A 20,746-nucleotide genomic window follows, 5' to 3' on the forward strand; every position below is an offset into this window, starting at 1 on the left:
GCCATTGAAGAACTGATAATTAATTGATATTCTACCTTTCATTCTCCTACCATTTTTTTTTTTGGTCTTTTGTATGAATTATTTAAACACTCTAAGTTTTCATTTATTCTTTTGTTCCATAAATATTTATTAAGGAGTCTTTTAGATAGACATTTGACTCAGTTTGGAAGTTTAGGGTAAATATTAGTGGAACCAACTGGATGGAAATTCTTTAATTCTAGTAATTTGGAAAATTATAATTAGAGGATCACAGAAATAGAAGGAACTTTGACAGATCACCAAATCCAAATCCCCACCTTCGAGGAACAGATGACATTTAGACCATTCATTTTCTCCCTCAATATTTTCCTACTTGAAATAATCATTATTCTATGTTTTGGACCAAATAATTCATTTTGTTTTATTTAGAAGTACTTAATGGTATAATAAAAGCTAAATTATAAATAGTTCTTATATTTAATCGTCTTGTTTTTAATTACTAGGTATTTATTATTTTATTTTGATTAATATTTCTCATTTTAACTTTATTCTTGTTTTAGCTGCAGTGCCACAAATTATGAATGAGACCAAAGAAATACATTGCAGTGATGGTGAGTTGAGATTAAAGTAGCATAATCAGCAATGTGGCATTGCCATGCTTTGAATAAATCATGATTTTATCATATGAGGATATCTTTGGGGTGCTGGTTTGTTTTAATTAAATCTTCAGAAGTTATAAGTTTTCTGAATGAGTCTATATCTGGTCATTTTTGCATAAGAAGAACATTTCTAATTTTGAGCATTTTGAAGATGACGTTTTAAGTTTTTATGTTAAGATCGATGACTTCCAAGCTCCTTTTGGGGGGCCTTCTGAGTATCAATGTGGAGGTCCCACAAGTAGAAGAGAACAGCTCATCTGCTTTATACATGGATCTTTAGGGGTCTCACCATTCTGTAATGATTTCGTCCCTTCCAGATTATTCTTTAATAGATAGCACTTGAGTAGAGCTTTCTTTATAATAGTTGAGATTTTCAATTCATTTTCTATTTATTATGGATTTTTATCAAGATATATTTGGGGTGGGCCATGGTGGCTTAGCAGGTAGAGTTCTCACCTGTAGGCTGGAGACTTGGGTTCGATTCCTGGTGCCTGCCCTTGCAAAAAAAAAAGATATAATTATCTTTAGTTATACATCTTATAGTATAACTATAAAACAAAAAATATTTAGTTACATGTTTTATAAAAAAAATTATAAAATAATGTTTATAACTTTGTCTTGTGATATTATTACAGTTTGCAGTAAAGCATTCTAGAGAGTCTAACTGACTTTACCAAGTTCACAGGGGTTTTAAATATTGAGCTGCATCCTGAAACTGAAAGTTCAGATTCTATGTCCAAAGTTCCTGCATTTTTTTAATATCCTATAAAATATGATACAAAATTAATGCTTGCACTGAGGAAATTTAGTCTTAAACAAATACAATAAAGCAAAATAACTATCCTGTGGGAATATTCAAGCTGAGAAAAGTAATTTATGGACAGGTGTAATTTACTATAAATAGAAGTCTTCTTATTTAGCAAAATCGAATTTGTGTCTTCTAAAATTTGATTTAATGCCTTCATTATGTTTTGATACTGTCCTTAAAATATTATAGAAAATATTTGCCTCTAAAGCATATTTTCTCTAAAACATGTATAATAATAGAGTTTAATAAAATTAACAAATATGTCCAATAAAAGAAAAACAGTATTTTAAAGAAGGTGTAGCTAATAAGGAAAAAATAACAGACATTCCTTTTGTGCACACCTTCCCTGCACTTTCTCTCTCCCTTGTACCTCACCTCAAGGAAAATACTTGCTACTCAATGCTTCTGAGATGCTGGTATGGACAGTGTAGTGAGAAAAGGATTAGCAAGAAAATCATGAGCAGGATCGCAATGAAAATTTGAGGGTCTACTGTGGGCTGGGCTATATCTTTAGGTTTCCATTTTCTCATTTATGAAATGGAAATTTCTGGAAGATCTCATTATTTTCAGTTTCCAGGTAACACTGTATAGAGGATATGAATATATTTGATAAGCTCTTTAATTTTGCTCATGTTTTTATGTTGATGAAAACTAACCCTATCTGGACCTCTTCATAATTAATCTTCTACTTTTATGGTATGGTATAAGATTTATGGTATGGCATAAGATTAAAAAATAGCCTGGTGTGATGATGCCTCAGAACAGGTGGGATTATCTTTAAAAGTCTAGGCTGTTCCTATGTTTAATATGAGTTATGTGTATCCTTCAAGAGGGCTATAAAATTCCATAGTTAAAAGAAATCCATTAAAAGCAGCCAAAACCTTAAACAGCTTTCCCATATATACTTGCCAAATAGGTTTAAATGCCTGCTACCACCATACCTCTCTCTGGGTTCTTTGTAGATCCAAGGTAAGCTGGCCTGAGATGAGACTGGGTTGGGAAAGATGCCAAAGAGACACCAGGTGTTTGTTGGCATTGTCACTCTGATGATTCAGTCCAAGAGGATGTCAGGACTAAACTGGCTTTCAAGCAGGGGTTTGGGACACAGCTCTCATGCCAGAGGTGGAGACTTTTAGATGAAATAAAAAAAGTAAGCACTTGCTAAAATCTTGCAGAGTAGAATGATTGCACTTTCATCTCATATGTGTGAGTTGGGCTGAGTTTCAATATTCAAATGGGCAAGACCCATAGAAAGTTTTCACTACTGAGTGAAAGTATAAAATGCCCAGAGTAACTCTCAGTGAATATTCATAAAAATATATCTTAAGCTAAAGTACAGGCATACCTCGCTTTATTGCACTTTGCATTATTGTGCTTTGCAGATATTGTGTTTTTACAAATTGAAGGTTTGTGGCAACCCTGCATTGAGCAAGTCTGTTGGCGCCATTTTTCCAACAGCTTTTGCTCACTTCATGTCTCTGTGTCACATTTTAATTAGGGTATGTACATTTGTTTTAGACAATGCTGTTGCACACTTAGACTGAAGTATGGTGTCAACATAACTTTTATATGAACTGGTAAGTGAAAAAATTGTGTGACTGACTTTATTGCAATAGTCAGTTTATTGCGATGGTTTGGAACTGAACCTGTAATTTCTGAGGTATACCTGTACATCTTTTATGTTTACTGTTTTGAACAAAATCTGATACTTTATTGTTCATTTAGTTGATTCTGGGCATAAAACTGCAGCTCAGGTATTTACATTCCTTTTTGGCCTAGGAAATATTTGCCTTTAAAGCGTATTTCCTATCCTTGAAATCTAGCTATCTCACAAGTGTTAATGTCCCTTTTTTACTATGCTTATCTCAGTGCCTTATCTCAGCATATAAAATATGCTGGAAAAAAATCATTGATTAAAAAAATGAATGACTTACTGAGTGGTTGAATTTGAATTAAAAGCTTTTCAGGATGTGTTCTAATAATTCAGTCCGTAGTCTTATTCTTTTATTTCTTCTCCTATATTATAGATTTCAGGAGTTGGTATGTTCATCAAAATTATATGCAGCCTACCTACAAGTCAGCCAGATTAAATCTTGACAATTAGGTCAATTAATAAAATCAGCCAGAGGTAGTTTTTCCAATTTGCTGAATTGTTCAACCAAACTGACTATCTTTTTCATTGACTTTTTCTAAAATGAAATTGCAATGTATCTATTCTATTGTCACTGTTCATAATGTATAATTTCTCTTCTGAAGACTGAGTAAGGTTCAGAAATACATAGTTAATTTTGTGTGTATGTGTGTTTGTCACCATGCATTTCAGAATTATATGAGATCTGGTTCTCAGAACTATAATAGAGCATCCACATGATTGCTGGTATCCATTGCCATGAATCTGGCAGCATATCTCCATGTCCATCAAAGAAACATAAGAATTTTTATCTTGTTGTAGCCCAAAGTCTGGGACACAATGTGAAATGCAGCTGGGTATGAAAATAAGAAAGGGATTGTCAAATGCCTTGTCATCATAATAGGAGCTTGGACTTGTCTCTGGAGGTGATGAGAAATGTTTAAAGAATTGTAGAGGGTGCACGGGTAGTTTAGTGGTTAGAATGCCCGCCTTCCATGCGGGAGACCGGGTCCGATTCCCAGACCATGCACCCCCCCTGCCGCCCCCCCCAAAAAAAGATTTGTGGGAAATTGTCAGATTTGAATTTAGAAAAATAATTGTGATAGTTGCCTAAAAGTAGAGAAATATGTAACTATTAATAGGAAGTTCTACCAACTTTAACTTGAGTTTATAGGCACCTGCAGTGAATTCTGTTATCTTTCTTGTTGCTATGTTGTTAACCAATGATGAATATTTAAAGAAAATGCAAGGATATCTTCATTTTACTGATTTCTATAGGTTTTTCTATGTTCTTCTTTGTGGGAATTTTGTTGACTATTATAAGGTATTTATGGATCAAAATACTTGTAGACATCCCTGTGAAAAACATTTGCTCAGCCTCTTTTGCTAATTCCTTTATTTCAAATATTTACGCTGAATATAATTTAGCAGAGTCTAATGTATATATCTGCAGTACTATTTTTTTTTTCTTGCCAAGATACTTTTTAAAAACTTGGGCTGCCAAATTGAAAGGCTTTTTAAAAATGGCTTAAAAACAAGCGGATTGAGCAGAACATAGTATATACTCTATGGTTCTTTCCCTAATTGAGGTGGTCTGGGAAGCGAGAGGACTCAGGATGCCCTCATGAATTTTTGTGTTGTAATAGTGGAGCTCCTATGCTTTATTCCACCTTACTGCCCATAAGCTGCGATATTAATTGAGTGGCATTTTTTTTTTTTTCTTTTGGTGGTTGCTAATGGTCCAGGAATCGAACCCGGGTCTCCCGCATGGAAGGTGAGCATTCTACCACTGAGCCACCCGTGCACCCGGCTGAGTGGCATTTTAATGATACTCCCCATTAAGAAATTTTTCTCGTTCCCTGCTGGACCCCTACTGTTGCTAACCCACCTGGAGACATTACTCCTGTTTACACAGTTGCCTGATATATGCAATAAATGCCATAAAAATATCATCAATCCCCTGGAGAGAGATTTTTCCATCTTATGCATCTTTAAACTTCCAAGGCTGAGCAAAAAATATCATCTGTGTAATACCAACTGACGGCAGCAACTGTTAAATAAGGCAAATTCTACAAAATGTGTCAAATAGAGAATGCAGCCGCAGCCACAAAGCATCTGTGACCAGGGAGCTGAATCAAAAGCCAGCAGTGAAAACTAAATTTACTCAAAACGATAAAGAATACCTAATCATAAATGTCTTAAAATCGTTTATCCATTTCACGGTGGTATTTTCTTTTGTTTTGTTTTATTTAACAGTTAAGGATACACTATGTCATATCAAGCAGATCTTCACACATCCACATTTGGAACTAAACCCTGAATTTAACCCCCAAATCAAAGATTATTACTCTGAAGTGCCATTTGATGTGGTTACCTTGACAATTGGAGCGGAGACTTCTAAGTGTCAGTGCAAGGTGCACCTGCATGAACGGGCAGGACCAAGGTATGGGAAGCCAGCTGGGGCTGAATGGAATTATAGTGGGAGGCAGGCATTTGAGGCAAGCTCTGGAAGAGCTTCAGAAAAGCCAAGACACAAGATCAGTTGAAGAGATTGCTGGGGTGTGAAATCCTTCACCTTTCCGGATACCATGTGGTTAAAAAGAACACAGCTTTCTACTGATCTATAAGAAATCTTTGTAACTAATCTTTATAACAATGTTGTAAGAAGAGAAGATCTTGTTCTATGAAATACAAAAGAGAACCTTTTAAGGAAAAATTTTGTTTATTGTTGTTTCCATGTTTTAAGATTTTTTCAAGAACCTTTTAATCCTTCTGAACAGCACTATCCTTCTAACCCCTCCTAACTCTAAGTTTTCAAATATACAGGAGCAGATTTCTTAGTAAACACGTTGGTGACAATTTGTGGACATAGCAACACTTACTTTCCTAGTCCTAATGAAATTTTTTTCTATTGAATGATTTGAAAGTCAAAACAAAACCAACTCTTTTGTTTGTCACTTTGAACAGAAGATAGAAATTTACTACCTGCCATGTCAGTGGCAAGGAAGATACTCATGTTTCCATGTTATAGAGAAAAAAATGTACCCTGCTTCCCTGGGAGTCAGGTGAATTTAGTAGAAAGAGAAGATGATTCAATTCAGACCATCGTGGGTCAAAACTCTGGCTCTACCATGTGACTCGACACAATCTGTTTACCAGTTCTATGCCATGGTGTCTTTATATTTAAAATAGGGACAATCATAGTTTTTGTACAGAGTTGTTGTGAGTATTACATGAACTATTTTGTGGCCCTGACAGCTGGTAAATAAAAGTTAGTTTTCGTCCCTTAGTTGATAGAAGACATGACTTGCTCTGCAAGATGCCTCGGCATAATAAAGTACTATAAAATTGAGAGGTAATTCTTTTATCTTCACATTTTAAGTTTCTTATGAAATTATCCAGACAAAATTTGTTTTCATGGAAGGAGTAGCCATTTAATAAATGTTTTTGAATGAATCGGTTTTGGCTGAATAAATGTCTCCCCATTCGTATTGCCTAACTCTCTCTCTCTCTTCCTCCAGCTTTGCCAACTACCCTCTGGGCTTAGGAATGAACAAAATCTCAGTGTTTCTGGTGGACGAATCTCCAGCACAGAGTGACTCCCTGATTATGTACAGACTCACTGTCTATAGAGAACACCGTCCAAGTCTACCCTTGTTTGAGGACTTCACAGCCTGTGGTTTTGTGCAGGTAAGTGAACTTTACATTTTCACTTGGTTTGAATTGGGAATGACCTTTTAGCACAGGTGAAAAAATGCCAAATGAAAAGTATTATTTAAAAAATTCATGCTTTAAATCAAAACTGTAGTCCCATTTGAAAAAAAAGGAAGAATCTCAGCCAGGTATTTGAAACCCATCATTGTGAGTGGTTTTCTTTTTGTGTGGTGGTTCTTCCCTGCATTTATTTTGATCAGTGGATTGTCATGCCACATATTTAAAGAAATGTCTGAATACTCACACTTCGTTATAAATTGGTTTCACATTTCCCTTTTAAATTGTTTTGTTTTTCTTGGAGTTTTCCCTGGATCTACTTCTGAAATTTTAAACTAGACTCAGTGGAAAGAGAGGAACATATGAAATTATTTCACAGAAGGCATACCAGATGAATGAAATTAAATTTGCATGGGGTGGATATATTTCTCATTCACGTCTCATACCTTAACCATTCTCAAAGACTATAGTTTCTCTTCTTAGCAATACATAACATTTCGTGGCCCTGTTGATTTTGGAAGGGGGTAAACATTACCAAAAGCTTTGTCTTGTTTAATGGTTCTTTCCTATCTTTTTGTTGCCTTTGTAAGAATTCTATGTATACCCTTCCTGCAATTATATACCCTTTACTACAGGTAATTCCAGGGAATAGTAATTGCCACCCTTATCATAGGCACTAATCCACTCAGAAAGTGTAATTACAAATGCGTCATGTCAAAGGCTTTGAAATGCTACTGGGGATCTGTATTGGTGTGCTAAAGCTGCCAGAATGCAGTATATTAGAAACTGAATGGCTTTTAAGAAGGGAATTTATTAAGTTATAAGTTTATAATTCTAAGGTCATAAAAATGTCCAAATCAAGGCATCCAGAGAAAGATACCTTGACTCAAGGAAGGCAGATGTCTGTCACATTGGAAAGTATGTGGCTGGCAGCTGGATTTGGGTTTCAAACAGCTTTCCTGGGGGTGTTTTCTTTTTGCATCTGGGCATCTAAATGTCTGAATCTCATGTGTTGGCTCCGTTGCTTCTGTTCTCCAAGTATCTCCAAAATGCCACCCCTTCTAAAGGACTCCAGTAAATTAATCAAGTTCCACCAAGAATGGGTGGAGTCACATCTCCATCTCATCAAAAGGTCATACCCACAGGTGGGTGTCACAGTGCCATGAAAACAATCCAATCAATCCCGAAAATAAAAAGGAGTATCTATATAATAATTCAGTAATCATAATCCTCCCTTAAATCCTGGCTTCTCAGTTAGAATGGCACCATTTCTACCAGGGCTGGTTGACATTGCTGTAGTCTCTTCGCTTCATTTTCCTTTCATTCTTCTCTTATCACCGCTTCTCCTTATAGTGAATTCTCATGCTTGACCCTCTGTTGGCATCTCTTGAAAGGCTTGTTGAAACACTTATTGCTGGGCCCATCTCCAGTCTCTCTTAGTAGGTCTTAGGTAGGGCCCAACAAGCGCACAGGTGATGCTGATGCCACTGGTGCAAGAACTGCACATCAAGAATTGTCTTACCCTATTCCCGAGCTATTCCATTCTCTTTTCTCTACTACTTCTCTTCATTCTAGGGATTGTACATTTCTAGCGCATTCTCTTTTCAATTCAGTTCTTTCTATATAATAGAAAATGCTATTTGTTTTCTTCATAGAAAACCTGTCCTTGCTTATGAAAAGACTAGTTTCTAGAAAATGTCATTAAGAAGACAATTTTTCCAGGAAACAAACACTTTTTGTAGTGCTTCCCATAACTTGAATTTCAATCCCATGTTGACTACTATATATTTGTTATAACACAAATGTATTTTTTTACATTTTCTTAAATGTTTTATAATCCTTCTTATGAGTGATTCAGTATAACCAATATATTTTTCTAAATTTCTTGAATTCTCTGAACATTTTCAAGGCATTCCTGATTTTCTCATGTGATGTGATCCAGAATTAATATTTCAGTGACTATTTTCATTATGTAAATTACATGATTCCCTTAGAGTTTCCAGGAACACTGTTGGTTGGGGTTTGCCATATTGTGGCAGTTTGCAATGTCAGCCTGAAAGTTGCGTAGGAGTAACCTCCAGAATGACCTTTCGACTCAATTTAAAATCTCTTAGGCTTTGAAATTCTATTCCTACCCCCCACCCTCACTTTTGGTCAACTAATCTTGCAATGCCAGGGCCAGGCTCATCCCTGGGAGTCATGTCCCATTCACCTTCAATTACATACTTATATTGTTTTTCTTTATCTGATGCAATATTTTAGATAGAAACTAACTCCCAAAATAAATCATCTTTGAGGAAAGAAGGAAGGTTGGTATGAATTTTTCCCAGAATATTTATGGTTACCGACAAAAGCTACTTTTCACATAAAAGAACACTAAAAATTTAATTTTAATTTAGATTTAATATTTTAATAGTCTCTATGAATGACTACATTATTAAGTTGGTCAGTAAACTTGGCTTTCATATAATTAAAAAAATATAAAAATGCTTAAAAAGAAGAAAATTCCTGTATTATGGCATGGGAAAAAAATGTACTTTTACTTTCAAGGTACCAGCAGATGGAGTTATACTATGTCATTTTTGAAACATGTCTTTTGAAACATAATTGTACTACCCACAATTACTAGTACAGCTGTAAATTTTGGTTTAACTCTCAAATTAAATATGCTAAACTTAAATATCAGATGACTCATTCATTCTTCTAAATGTAAAACACATTTTGTGGGTATTAACAGTTTAATTTGAGTTGTTTTCTGTTTCAAAGTGTTCCTATAAATGTAAAATCCTTCAGGCGAAGCTTTTATACCGCCATATATTCTGGAATATCAGTTCCTTCCTTGGTCTCATGTGGTGAAATCTTTGCCCAGTTGATCCTGATTACATGCTGAGTCTCTAGGGAGATATTGGTAGGGATGAGAACGATGGCAAGATGCGGCATTGCAGGGATAGAATCTGTAGGATTTGCCCACTTCTCTCCATTTTGTCACTTCCTTTTCCTTCCTATGTCACTACCCTGGTTCAGTTCTTATTACTTATTGACTCAAATACTAAATAATTTCCTACTTAGCTTCCCCATATCCGTCTTACCTCTTCTGGTTCAATTTTGTCAGCTTGATATTGGTCATCCTAAGGCACAGCTCCTGTCATGGCCTTTTGCTGCTAAAAATGTTCGAGGCCTCCCTTGTGCCCATCTTTCACTTCTCTCCAGGCTGGCCCAGGCATTTTTCCCAGCCTCATGCCCCATAATTTCTCATAGTGTGTTTTATGCTCCAGCTAAACTGGCTGTTAACTTTTTCCAGACATGCTTCCTAATCAGGTGTTATCATCTAAGCTATCCCTCTCCTGGGAAAACACTCCAGAATCTAAAAGTGAGATTCCAGGTTAGAAGTTTCTACCCAAATTATATAAAGGAGTACTCTAAAGGTCAAAACTGACCAAAGAAATATAATAAGATCACCTACTATGTGCCAGGCTCTGCCCTAAATTCTTATACTCATCATCTCTTTAATTCTTATAGCAACTTTGTAGATTAAATTCTAATATTAGTCACAGGTTTCAGATGAGAAAATCTAAGGATTGGAGGGGTTGAAAAGAATTGCCCAGGCTCACAACAGTAGTAGGTGGCAGGGCTTAGATTCAAATCAAGCATGTCTAATTCCAAAGTCCTCCATTATCTTACCTGGCCCAGGAGACATTCAAGAATCAGCTGGAAATCAGTTTGGTAAAAGATAAGGAATTGAATTACGTGACTTTTTAAGTTTCTTTGATGTTAATAAAATGGGCAGTCTTTCTATTGAGCCTCAGTGCAGTGCAAATTCCTTTGATTAAAATATACAAAGAAGGCAGGCTGGGTAATAGGGGATACTTGGTCCTGGCCCTTTGCCCAGTTAACTCAGCCAGGGCTCCAGACTGCAGGTGGGCATCTCCTCCACCTACCATCAGACCCAGCCTTGTGTGCCCACCACGGGCACACCTGGAGCTTGCAACCCCCTAGACATCTGCTCTCGGTTGTCTAGTCAAGAGCATTTTAGGCGTAGTTGACATGTGCAGTAACCCTTTTGGGTCACCCAGAAAGTGGTATTAGCCTGGCCTGTTTACAGGAGGACCCATCTTGTCAAAGACAATGAGGAAAAAGTCCTTTTCCCCAAACCCAGGAATCCGTAAGTGGGGCCAATAAAGGCAAAAGGCAATCGTGGACACTGGCAGCCAGATGGCTAGGGAAAATTCTTGATATGTTGGTGTCTTCTGGTGTTTTACTAGAGTTTGCAGCTTCCCATGCACAAAAAAAAAAAAAAAAAAAAAAAAAAGTCAAGAAAACTTGTCAGAAAATTGTGAAGTTGAAATGGAAAGAAACTTTACAAAGTAGGATAACTCAGTGGCCAAGAAGCACATGAAAAGATGCTTAGCATCATTCGACCTTGGGGAAATGTAAATTAAGCACCATGAGATACCACTACCCATGCACTACAATGGAGAACATTAAAAAACTGGCAATAACCAGTGTTGATAAGGATATGGAGTGACTGAATTTTTCATCTACTGATGGTGAGAATGAAAAATAACCAGTTTGGAAAACTTAACAGTATCTGGTAAAGCTAAACATGCTTATAGCCTTTGACCCTTTTCTTCATACTTTCATAGGTATATACCTTAGATAAATGAAATCATATGTCCATCAAAAAAAATATGATAAATCTTCATATTGGTAAAGCCAGACATCCGTATATCTTATGACCCAGCAATTACCTTCATAGGTATAAATCTGAGATAAATGAAATCATATTTTCATCAAAAATATATATGATAAATCTTTGAATTGTTTCCAGCTAAAACTGGAAACAATTCAATGGAAAGGATATAGACAAATTCAATGTAATAGTAATCTGATATTTAAAAATAAATGAGCTACTGAAGGTACACGGGTAGATTTGTATCCCCACAATAATACCTTCTTTTATAATGTGGAACATATCCAATAAGCACTGGTACTTTGGGGCATTTCTTTTAGAAACTACTAAATGAGTGAACATGTAATGTGGTGTGAATATGTGGATTAGACACTTAACTAGGCACAAGCGTCCTCATGAATTATCAATAGCAGTGGAAGGATTTTGTCAGCATAAGCTCCAGTTAAAATTCTACTCCAGACACCTTCCCCTTATTTCTTTTTTATATTCACTCTCAATGGGGTCTTTAGGTTTCATTGGAAGCTGACACTGCAATGAAGGCTATAATACAGGGAAAGAGTTAGGGATACAACTTCTAATTTCCTATCATGTATTTGAGGATTTCCAGATTAAGTTAAAGGCTTAATAGATAGACTTTATGAGATATACAGACTTTTGATCTTTCAAAATTGTTCTTTTTTCTCTTAACAACCTTCACTGCACCTTCATTACATCCTAAAGGCTGAACTCTAGAGTCAAAATATTGTAGATTAAATAATAGATTCTAGTTACATCTCTCAAAACTATACATATGAACCTGGTTTTATGATTAATCAAGTCTCCTTAATTTCTTGCTCCCACCTATCTTTCACCTTCTGATGATTAACTATTCAGGTCATGGAAAGACAGGCAAGGAATAGAAAACAAATAAAGGCACACTAATCAATTAAAAACAATTACTATGACATTTTGTCAAATAATAAGCTAATTTAATTAATTTGTTAAGTTTTTATAATTTATTTGATCAACTAACATTTAGTGGCTACTTAGCCAAAATTAACTGTTTAAGTTTATTTAATGTCTGCTTCCAATTATATTGTCAATTGAAATTTGTATATGACTGCCATGGAAGCAACTCTTAAGTTTAGATATTGCCAGTGAGGAGAAGTTTAATTAACATGACTACTCTAAAACAATCAGATTTGAACCAAGGTTTCCCAGGTTTGATACCACTGATATTTGGAGCTGGACACTTTGTTGCAGGAGCTGTCTGTGTCCTGTAGGCTATGTAGCAGCTTCCCTGGCCTCTCCCCACTAGATGTCCAAAGCATCTCACCAGCTATGTCTCCATACGTTCCCAAATGTCTTCCTGAGGGACGAAATTGACCCCAGTTAGGAACCACTAATTTAGGCCAATAAGAATTCCTGATTTTCTACCTTCCTACTTTCACCTTGAACTGTGTATGCACCAGATACATGAAAAGGTTGGAGGCCATCCATCCCTCCATGCTATGCCTTGAAGAACTGTTCTTATCTTGTTTAATCTTCCTGTTTTAATCATTTCTGAGTCAGTGATACTACGCTGATATCCCTTTACCCTATTCATTGACTTGCCATCTTTTCTGCTTAATGTAATTATAATCAGAAATACACATTTAGAAAATATAATGAGAAATAATAGAAAACATGATTCTTAATGAAACATAAGGAGTCATAAAACATAGACTGTTACTGCATTTTAATTTACCCATAGATAGTATGTTTTACTGTTATGAAGAAAGATTTAAAAAGTAATAAACTGTTATTATGACTGGATATATCATGCTAAGAATTAGTAAAATATATTTATGTTCTAAGGAAATTAAAATACATATGGGAAAATATTTCTTTTAATCTCTCTTTCCAAATAAAATTTTTGACATATATAGCATCCATATAAGTAGACTTGTATAGATGATCTATAGTCTCATATACATTTTGTCCCAAACATTATATAAGAATAAAGCCATAAATAAAATATATAAAAGGTCAAATAGCAGAAGACTAGGAGATTATGTTTCATAAACCATTTTCTAGAAACAGCTTTCATTTTTAAATGTATTAAAATTCATAAAGGGAAAATAGTAAGGAAAGAGAATTATATTTATAAAATAAAAAAATTTGTTCAACATTTTATCTATACATTTAAAGCTGGTCTTTGCTGCTTCATTTTAAGAATTAAGTAGCTGTCCCAGGACTATGTTATTAAATGTATGAATGACTCTAGTTATTATTTCTAGTACCCCCCTCATTTATTTTTTGCACCCTTCTAACACTACAGAGGACTATTATAAATGAACATATGCAATGGTTGCTTAATATTTTAGCAAATGTACATAATAAAAGAGTGAAAGAGCACTTATCAGTAATCAAGTTTAATAAAACCTTTGCTCATTTCCAAAGTTGGGATATTGATTAAATACCCATGTTAGTAGTTTCTAGTTTTCTTGCACTCCTCAGTATAGGACAAGAATATGATTTAATTTTTCAGCAATAACTGTGCTATAACAAAATACTTTCAACCAGAAACTGTTTATCAGGTACCTGCTCTGCACTTAGTCCCTAGAAATATACTAGATGCTTTTTAGGGGCAATACAGTAGCAACAGTCATATAAATAGTGATGCAGCATTTACAGAACTTACTTGTCAGGCATTGTGACAAGCATTTAACCTTCCTTTCTTATTAACATTCAGCACAAACCTAAATATAGGTGATATTTTATCCTCTCCACCTTTTTTTAACATATGAAGAAACTAAGACTTTAGAAAAATTTAAAAAGTTTTCCAATATCACATATGTAATTGGTTGCAAATGCAGGATTTGTATATAATTGTCAAAAGTTGAAAGCAACTCAACTGTCCATCAACTGATGAATGGATAAACAAAATGTGGTATATATATATATATATATATATATATATATATATACATAAAAAAATTAAAGTTCTGATGCATGTGACAAAAATGTATCAACCTTGAAGACAACATGTTGAGGGAAATCAACCAGACACAAAAGGACAAAAATTGTGTGATCTCACTGATATGAAATAATTAGAATAAGCAAACTCATTGAGTCAAAATAGGGAGTTAAAGGCTTAAAGTATACAGAGTTCCTGGGCGGTGCACTGGTGTCTCAGTGGCAGAGTTCTCACCTGCTGTGCTGGAGACCCAGGTTCGATTCCCAGATCCTGCCTATTCAAAAAAAAAAAAATGTTCAGAGTTCCTACTTGGAATGATCAAAATGTTTTGATAATGGATGGTGGCGATGCTAGCACAACATTGTGATCATGATTAATATTTATCTGAATGTGATAAAAAGGGAAATTTTAGGATGTGTGTATGGTAATAGAATAACATTTTTAAAAAATCCATGGAACTGTACTACACAGTGAACCCTAAGTTAACAATAGACTATAGTTCATAGCACAATAATTAAAATATGCTTTCATCACTTGTGACAAATATATCACACTAATGCAAGGTGTTAATCATATGGTAGTATATAGGGATCCTGTATTTTATGTATGTTCTGTAAACCCACACACTTCTCTAATTAAAAATAAAAGTGAAATTTGAATACAGGTCCTTAATCATTACTATCCACTTAATCATTGTCCTCTGAATAGTTAAATCTAAAACTGATTATAGTACTTAACAATATAAATGTCAACCAGTTAAAATTTAATTAGCTAAAATTTTCTTCAATGATCATGTACAATGACAATTAAATTTCATAATAATGTTCTAGAATCTTTGCAAAATTCTTGGGTCTTTATAAACTTCATTTGCATTGATGGGGAAATTATATATGTGAAAATTTCTCCTCGGTCTAAAGGTCCATTTTTTCTTCTTATTTTAAAATAAAACATTTTCCTGGGCCCCTACACCTGCGGTATGCAGTAGGCATTGTGTGGACTGTGTCTAATGGAGAGGTTGACCCTGCTCTCTACTGCATTCTGAGGGACCTATAGCCTTCACACCCATTTCATTATCAATGACCCAGGCTGTAGGCATTCTTTCAAGTTTTTGCGAAGTGCTGTTGCTTTCAGAGCTTAACCTTTTGCAGGTGTTTCAAGTGCTATGTATATGGACTGAGCGATTCTTTACCAGCATTTTTCAAGAGTTCAAGTATTAAGGAGGAAAGTAAAACTGTACTTCCTTAAGCAATGTGCACACCCAGTCATTCTGAATGCAGAGGCCTCCTCTGTGGGCAATAAGCATCTACATATATCGAAAGCTTAGAGAATTTTATTTGCTTAAAAAGCAAGCAAAATGAGAGGGATATTTTCCTTGATTCATAATCTATTTTAGCACTTATATAAATTATCTTTCTGAGTTGATGAGAAAAAGTTATGTCAAATACTCACCTCATGAATTAATGAAGGTTAGGAGTTAATGTAACTTATGGTTAGATAAATTGCCATTTAAATAAAACTTTTGCTCAGTGCACATGTTCTTCATATTTCTCCAAGTCAGATCTGCTTCCTTTATGTGAAGAAACAAACATTTACTACTGTTAGCCCACCAGAGCTGATGCAATGTGGAAGAGAATTGGATATTTCTGGCTTCCAACAACATCCAGGGGAGCTTCTCTGAGAACAGTCTCCTGCTGTACAACTGCATTTTGTTTGAAATTCGTAATTATGTATCGAAAGAATGATTCCTCTGATTTCTGAACTGGGCAGGAAAACATAAAAGAACCCAGAGAGATTTTTTTAAATAAAACTATTCCACTAGAGTAAATGGATTTCAAATGTGACTCTCATAATTATGAGTTATAGATAATGGTGGTCCTGAAAACAGAGTTATTTAATTGAAACCTTCATTTAGCCTATTTATATTGTCCTCATTATTCAAAACCATCGATGTGTTTTCTTTCAGCAGGCGATAATATATTGTTTTTTGTTCAAAGAAAGATTGCCCAAAGTCTCAGTTAGGTAATGCTGAGAAAATTTCCACATGCATTTGACTGAGTTTAACATTTCCTACAATAGGCATGTGTTGTAGGAACAAGAATGGGGGATGGGATATTCCTTGCAGATGGTTTCACCGATTGCAGAGCTACAAGCTGGTTTGACATATGTTCCCTGAAGGCAGAATTAGGACACTTTACTGCCTGACATATTTAACTTCTTTTGAAAATGTTGCTAATTTTTTTTCTTTTTTCACCCACATCCTGCTTTGGGGGGCAGGACTGATGAGTTTAAAACATTGAGCATGACCTCACTCTTCAAAGAGAACAGGCCTCTCCACCCCAGTGGCCCTCCAATTTTTCAGGACTGCATTCCTTAGCAATGCGGTACAGACTCTCACTGAATTTTCTGGGATTTTACCTCTCCCCCTTGAACCCCTGCATGCTTCAAGGATGATCTTTCTGGGACTAATGATTTGGAAGATAAATATTGCATGTGGGATTCTTGACTTGATAGGTTATTTTCAATTTAATTCCTGATAAAGTTAAAGGATTCAGGTTTCAAACCTTTAAAAGATAGCAGGGAGTAGAAATTTTAAGTGAAATAATACCTTTGATCAAAATACTGTCTGTGCTGTCTGGGTTTGAGTAGCAGCTCACCACTTACTTATTGGAGACCTTGGGCAAGTTTCTCATCTGTCAGATAACCTTAATGGTAATACCTACCCTATGGAGTGATTTTAAGGAAAACTGAATTAATATGAAGAACTTGGAACAGAGCCTGGGCACAGAAAGAGTTCAATATACATGTTTGGATAGATAGATAGATGGATGGATGGATAGATAGATAGATGATAGATAGATAGATAGATAGATAGATAGATAGATAGATAGATAATAAAATATCTTCTAGCTAGTATAAAGTTTAAAATATAGACTTTTTAATAGAGAGGTCTACTATATTATATTAGATATTTTTAAATTACTTATATGTAAGTTTAGATTTAATCTGTTGCAAAAATGTAAAAGGCTTTGTGGAAAAAATCCACCTCTGCTAAATAATGAATGTGATGAAACAAAAATTCCATATTTGAGGGTAAAATTTTCCCTGAACATGTGTTTCAATTTTGATAGTAGTGTGATTAATTCTGTATGTCTTCTTATTAGAAGCCTCAACTGAGAAGCTGAGAACCAAGGAGCTGTTTAACACAAATAGGAGAGGCATTTCTCTGCCAAAGACACAAGCATCCCTCACAGAAATTATTTGGTGGATTCCATTAAGGATGAGGAGCACAATAGTCACTGTGCCATTTTTATGAATGAGCAGCCAAAGGACAAAGACGTGATCTGTGTGTCATCGGGCACTATATATAGTCATAGTACAATTTAATTTTTTGATGATATAATCTCTAAAAGAGTATTATGATTTTGAAAGCAGTCATTTTGAGGCAATAAACATATAATAATAAATAAACTAAACTGATAATCAGGTAAATGAGAAAGTGAGTCATTTTATATAGTCACGTCATAGTTTCATCCCAAACTGCTAAACTCTTCCCCACTTTTTAAAAATCAGAATTTGTTCCAAATGATTTTTGGATAGTCCTCAAATGTCAATACATCTTCTCAGTTTATAATATGTCACTTTTGAGAATATTTAAAATATATAGGTGGTGATATATATATTCAGGGCTTACTATGTCCTATTTTAACAAAAACACCTATAAAGTAGGCAGTCTGATCATTACCACTTCAAAGATGGAGGAATGGAAGTGCACAGAACTTGCCCAAGGTCACATAGCTTGTAAGTAGCAGAACTCACTTTTGGAGCCATTATCTATTATATTTGAAGACATCTCCAGAATTAGATTGCTGAAATAAGTGTATGCTTTCCAAAAGGCTTTGGTTCTAAAAGTTTAATTTGTAGGTTACTTGGTTATGAGCTTTGTAGGAGATTTGTTTTTCTACCGAAGAAGATTTGCGATTGAGGTTAGGTTACCAAGGAGCTTTCATAAATCCACTTAATATATAATGACTTTATAATAGTAGGAGAGTCATATGAATGGGGACAAGTTTGCCAAGTAGCTCTGCAACACTTATGTTTGTGGGAAGAGCTTGAATGGCCAAAGCTAGTAAAACCCCTGCTGAGGAAGGTAACCACAGGTGGGCGTGTCTCTAGCTGGGAGAGAGTTGCTCTGTGGGCAGCAATTGCGTCCATGTTTAGGCCATTTGTGAATCTGGTGACCCAAGGTCACTCTAAATTTCAGAATTGGGGGTATCTTGGATGTCCAACCCCTCATTCTGCCTACGAGTAAACAGAGGTCCACCTTCCATCGTTTATTAAGATGCACCGCCAGCCAGTGGCAGAGTGAGGATGGGAACCCACGGACCAGCTACTAAACATCCTGGGAGCTGTAGTTGGGCCTTTTGTAACATGGCTATTGAAATTCAAGACTAGACAGGTTTTATCCCTTACAAAGCCATGCATACAGAATCTCTGTTTCTAAATTTATAAAATGAATGACGGATCGTAAATTTGCTGAATAGTTTCTGGTTAAAAAAGAGTCTCTATTTCCTCTCTAAAATGTGTACCCTGCTATTCCATACCCATATTTGTTAAATCATAGTGACAGCAACTTCATGTAACAAAATATAAAACTTATAAAATATATTTTTATAAAAGGAAGGTATTATATTTAGAGGTAATTATAATTCATATTTTAAAAATCCTTGTAGAGTGAGGTCTCCAAGGATGAGATCTATTTTGCTAATCTGCAAATCTTCAATAGCCAGTCAACAAATAAGATGATTAGGATAAATTGTCAACAAATAAATGATCGTTATTACCCAATACCCCAAGTTCTGCTGCTGTTTATGGACTTACATTTTTGTTAGGAACTAAATAAATATATATGTATTTGTCGATCTGGCAGAGAATGAAAGAATAATATTTCATGTAAAGCCTCCCATATCCCCCAAAGAGCCTGCCTAGGGCTTTCTGGCACCCTCTTTCTCATGTTAAGCCGACCTGTGCTCTGGCACTCAGCCCTCTCTGCCAACTGGCCATATGTTGCCGATGCCTCTCACCCCCATTCATGAGCAGAGCACAAATGTTAGATGAGTTTTCTTTGAACCTTGCTTCTCCTTGGCTCTTAATATAGTCTAGTTTCTTAGAGGAAACACTTCAGGTTCTGGGAGCCACAGAATCCCATATTAATTATCCATTTTTTTCCAGATAAGCAAATATCAAAAGTATTTTTACATTTCTCCAAGGTATTTGATACATTGTATCATAATTGGAAAAGATGTCCCACTTCTTAAAAAATAATTAGAATCTATCACCACCATATGTAGAACATTATCTAGTCCTTGAAAGGAGTCTTAGGGCCTCTTGTTATGGTAATGATAATAATGATATAATAATAATAATAATAATAAGCCATGCTCATTTTCTATTTGATGCTTCTTCCAAGAACCTATTTCCTTAGACACAGTCATGTGTAACTGGACAGACAACAGCAAATTTATACTTAAATAACTTGATATAATTAAATAATATGTATTCCATGTCAGAAGGAAGCATTCTGGAATGTTACATTCTTTTTAACACCATTATCCAGTTAAAACTCTTCTAACCACAATGATAATAATTTTCAGCTGTCCCAAATCCTAAAAGTAAAGCAAAGCACCAACCCCCCCAAATATATTTTGTTACTGAAACATATGTAAACAATTATGAATATCTAACCCATACTGGCATTGACTTTCAGACTCTCTGCAAAATTGCAGGAAAAAAAAATTCCTCTAATAAGCATGTTCAGAGATACGTCCAACTTCAAAAGTTGCTTTTGTAGACCCACAGAATATAGATTTCACTTTTTATCAAGTATAATGAAAATGGTGTAAATATAAAATTTCACACTCAAAAGGAAAAAAAGACATCTCTGTGATTTAGCTTTCTAATTTACAAAACAGAGTTTTCAAAACTGCCCTGGGCATCTGCGGGTAGAGAGTGAGGGGTAACTTTTCCTTGAGATGCCTGCATTAACATAGGGGACCGCTGACTTTGTCGAAAGGGTTTTCGTTGTTTTGCTTTGGCTTTTTATTTTGTTTTGTTTTTTTCTTTAGGAAACACAAGTACATGGATTCATTATAAAAGAAAATAAGTTTCTGCCAAGAAAGAATTTGAGGGATTATACATATTTAAATCTTAAAGCATTTAGTTTAAAAATATTTTTAAATGAACCTACTTCTTACTTGAACAAGAAGAAGCACTCACAACCTCATCTTTAAACAGAGTGGATTCCCCTACCCATTAGCACAATAATGTTTAATAA

The 20,746-nt window shown here is 35.1% G+C and overlaps 1 protein-coding gene across 6 annotated transcripts in view; it reads left to right on the forward strand.

Moving 5' to 3' along the window:
* CPED1 (cadherin like and PC-esterase domain containing 1) overlaps positions 1 to 20,746 on the forward strand; it is a 295,057-nt gene that overhangs the window by 153,506 nt on the left and 120,805 nt on the right. For all 6 annotated transcript variants that reach the window (XR_013158483.1, XM_077117962.1, XM_077118342.1 and 3 more), the window contains 3 exons: positions 540 to 590; positions 5,333 to 5,519; positions 6,598 to 6,766. Coding sequence is in view for 5 of the 6 variants with exons in the window: in XM_077117962.1 (XP_076974077.1) it covers positions 540 to 590; positions 5,333 to 5,519; positions 6,598 to 6,766 (407 nt within the window). In the remaining variant the exon portion in view is untranslated. The remainder of the gene's footprint in view (positions 1 to 539; positions 591 to 5,332; positions 5,520 to 6,597; positions 6,767 to 20,746) is intronic.

Source organism: Tamandua tetradactyla, chromosome 1 (genome assembly GCF_023851605.1).
Source record: "Tamandua tetradactyla isolate mTamTet1 chromosome 1, mTamTet1.pri, whole genome shotgun sequence".
NCBI classification, from domain to species: domain Eukaryota; kingdom Metazoa; phylum Chordata; class Mammalia; order Pilosa; family Myrmecophagidae; genus Tamandua; species Tamandua tetradactyla.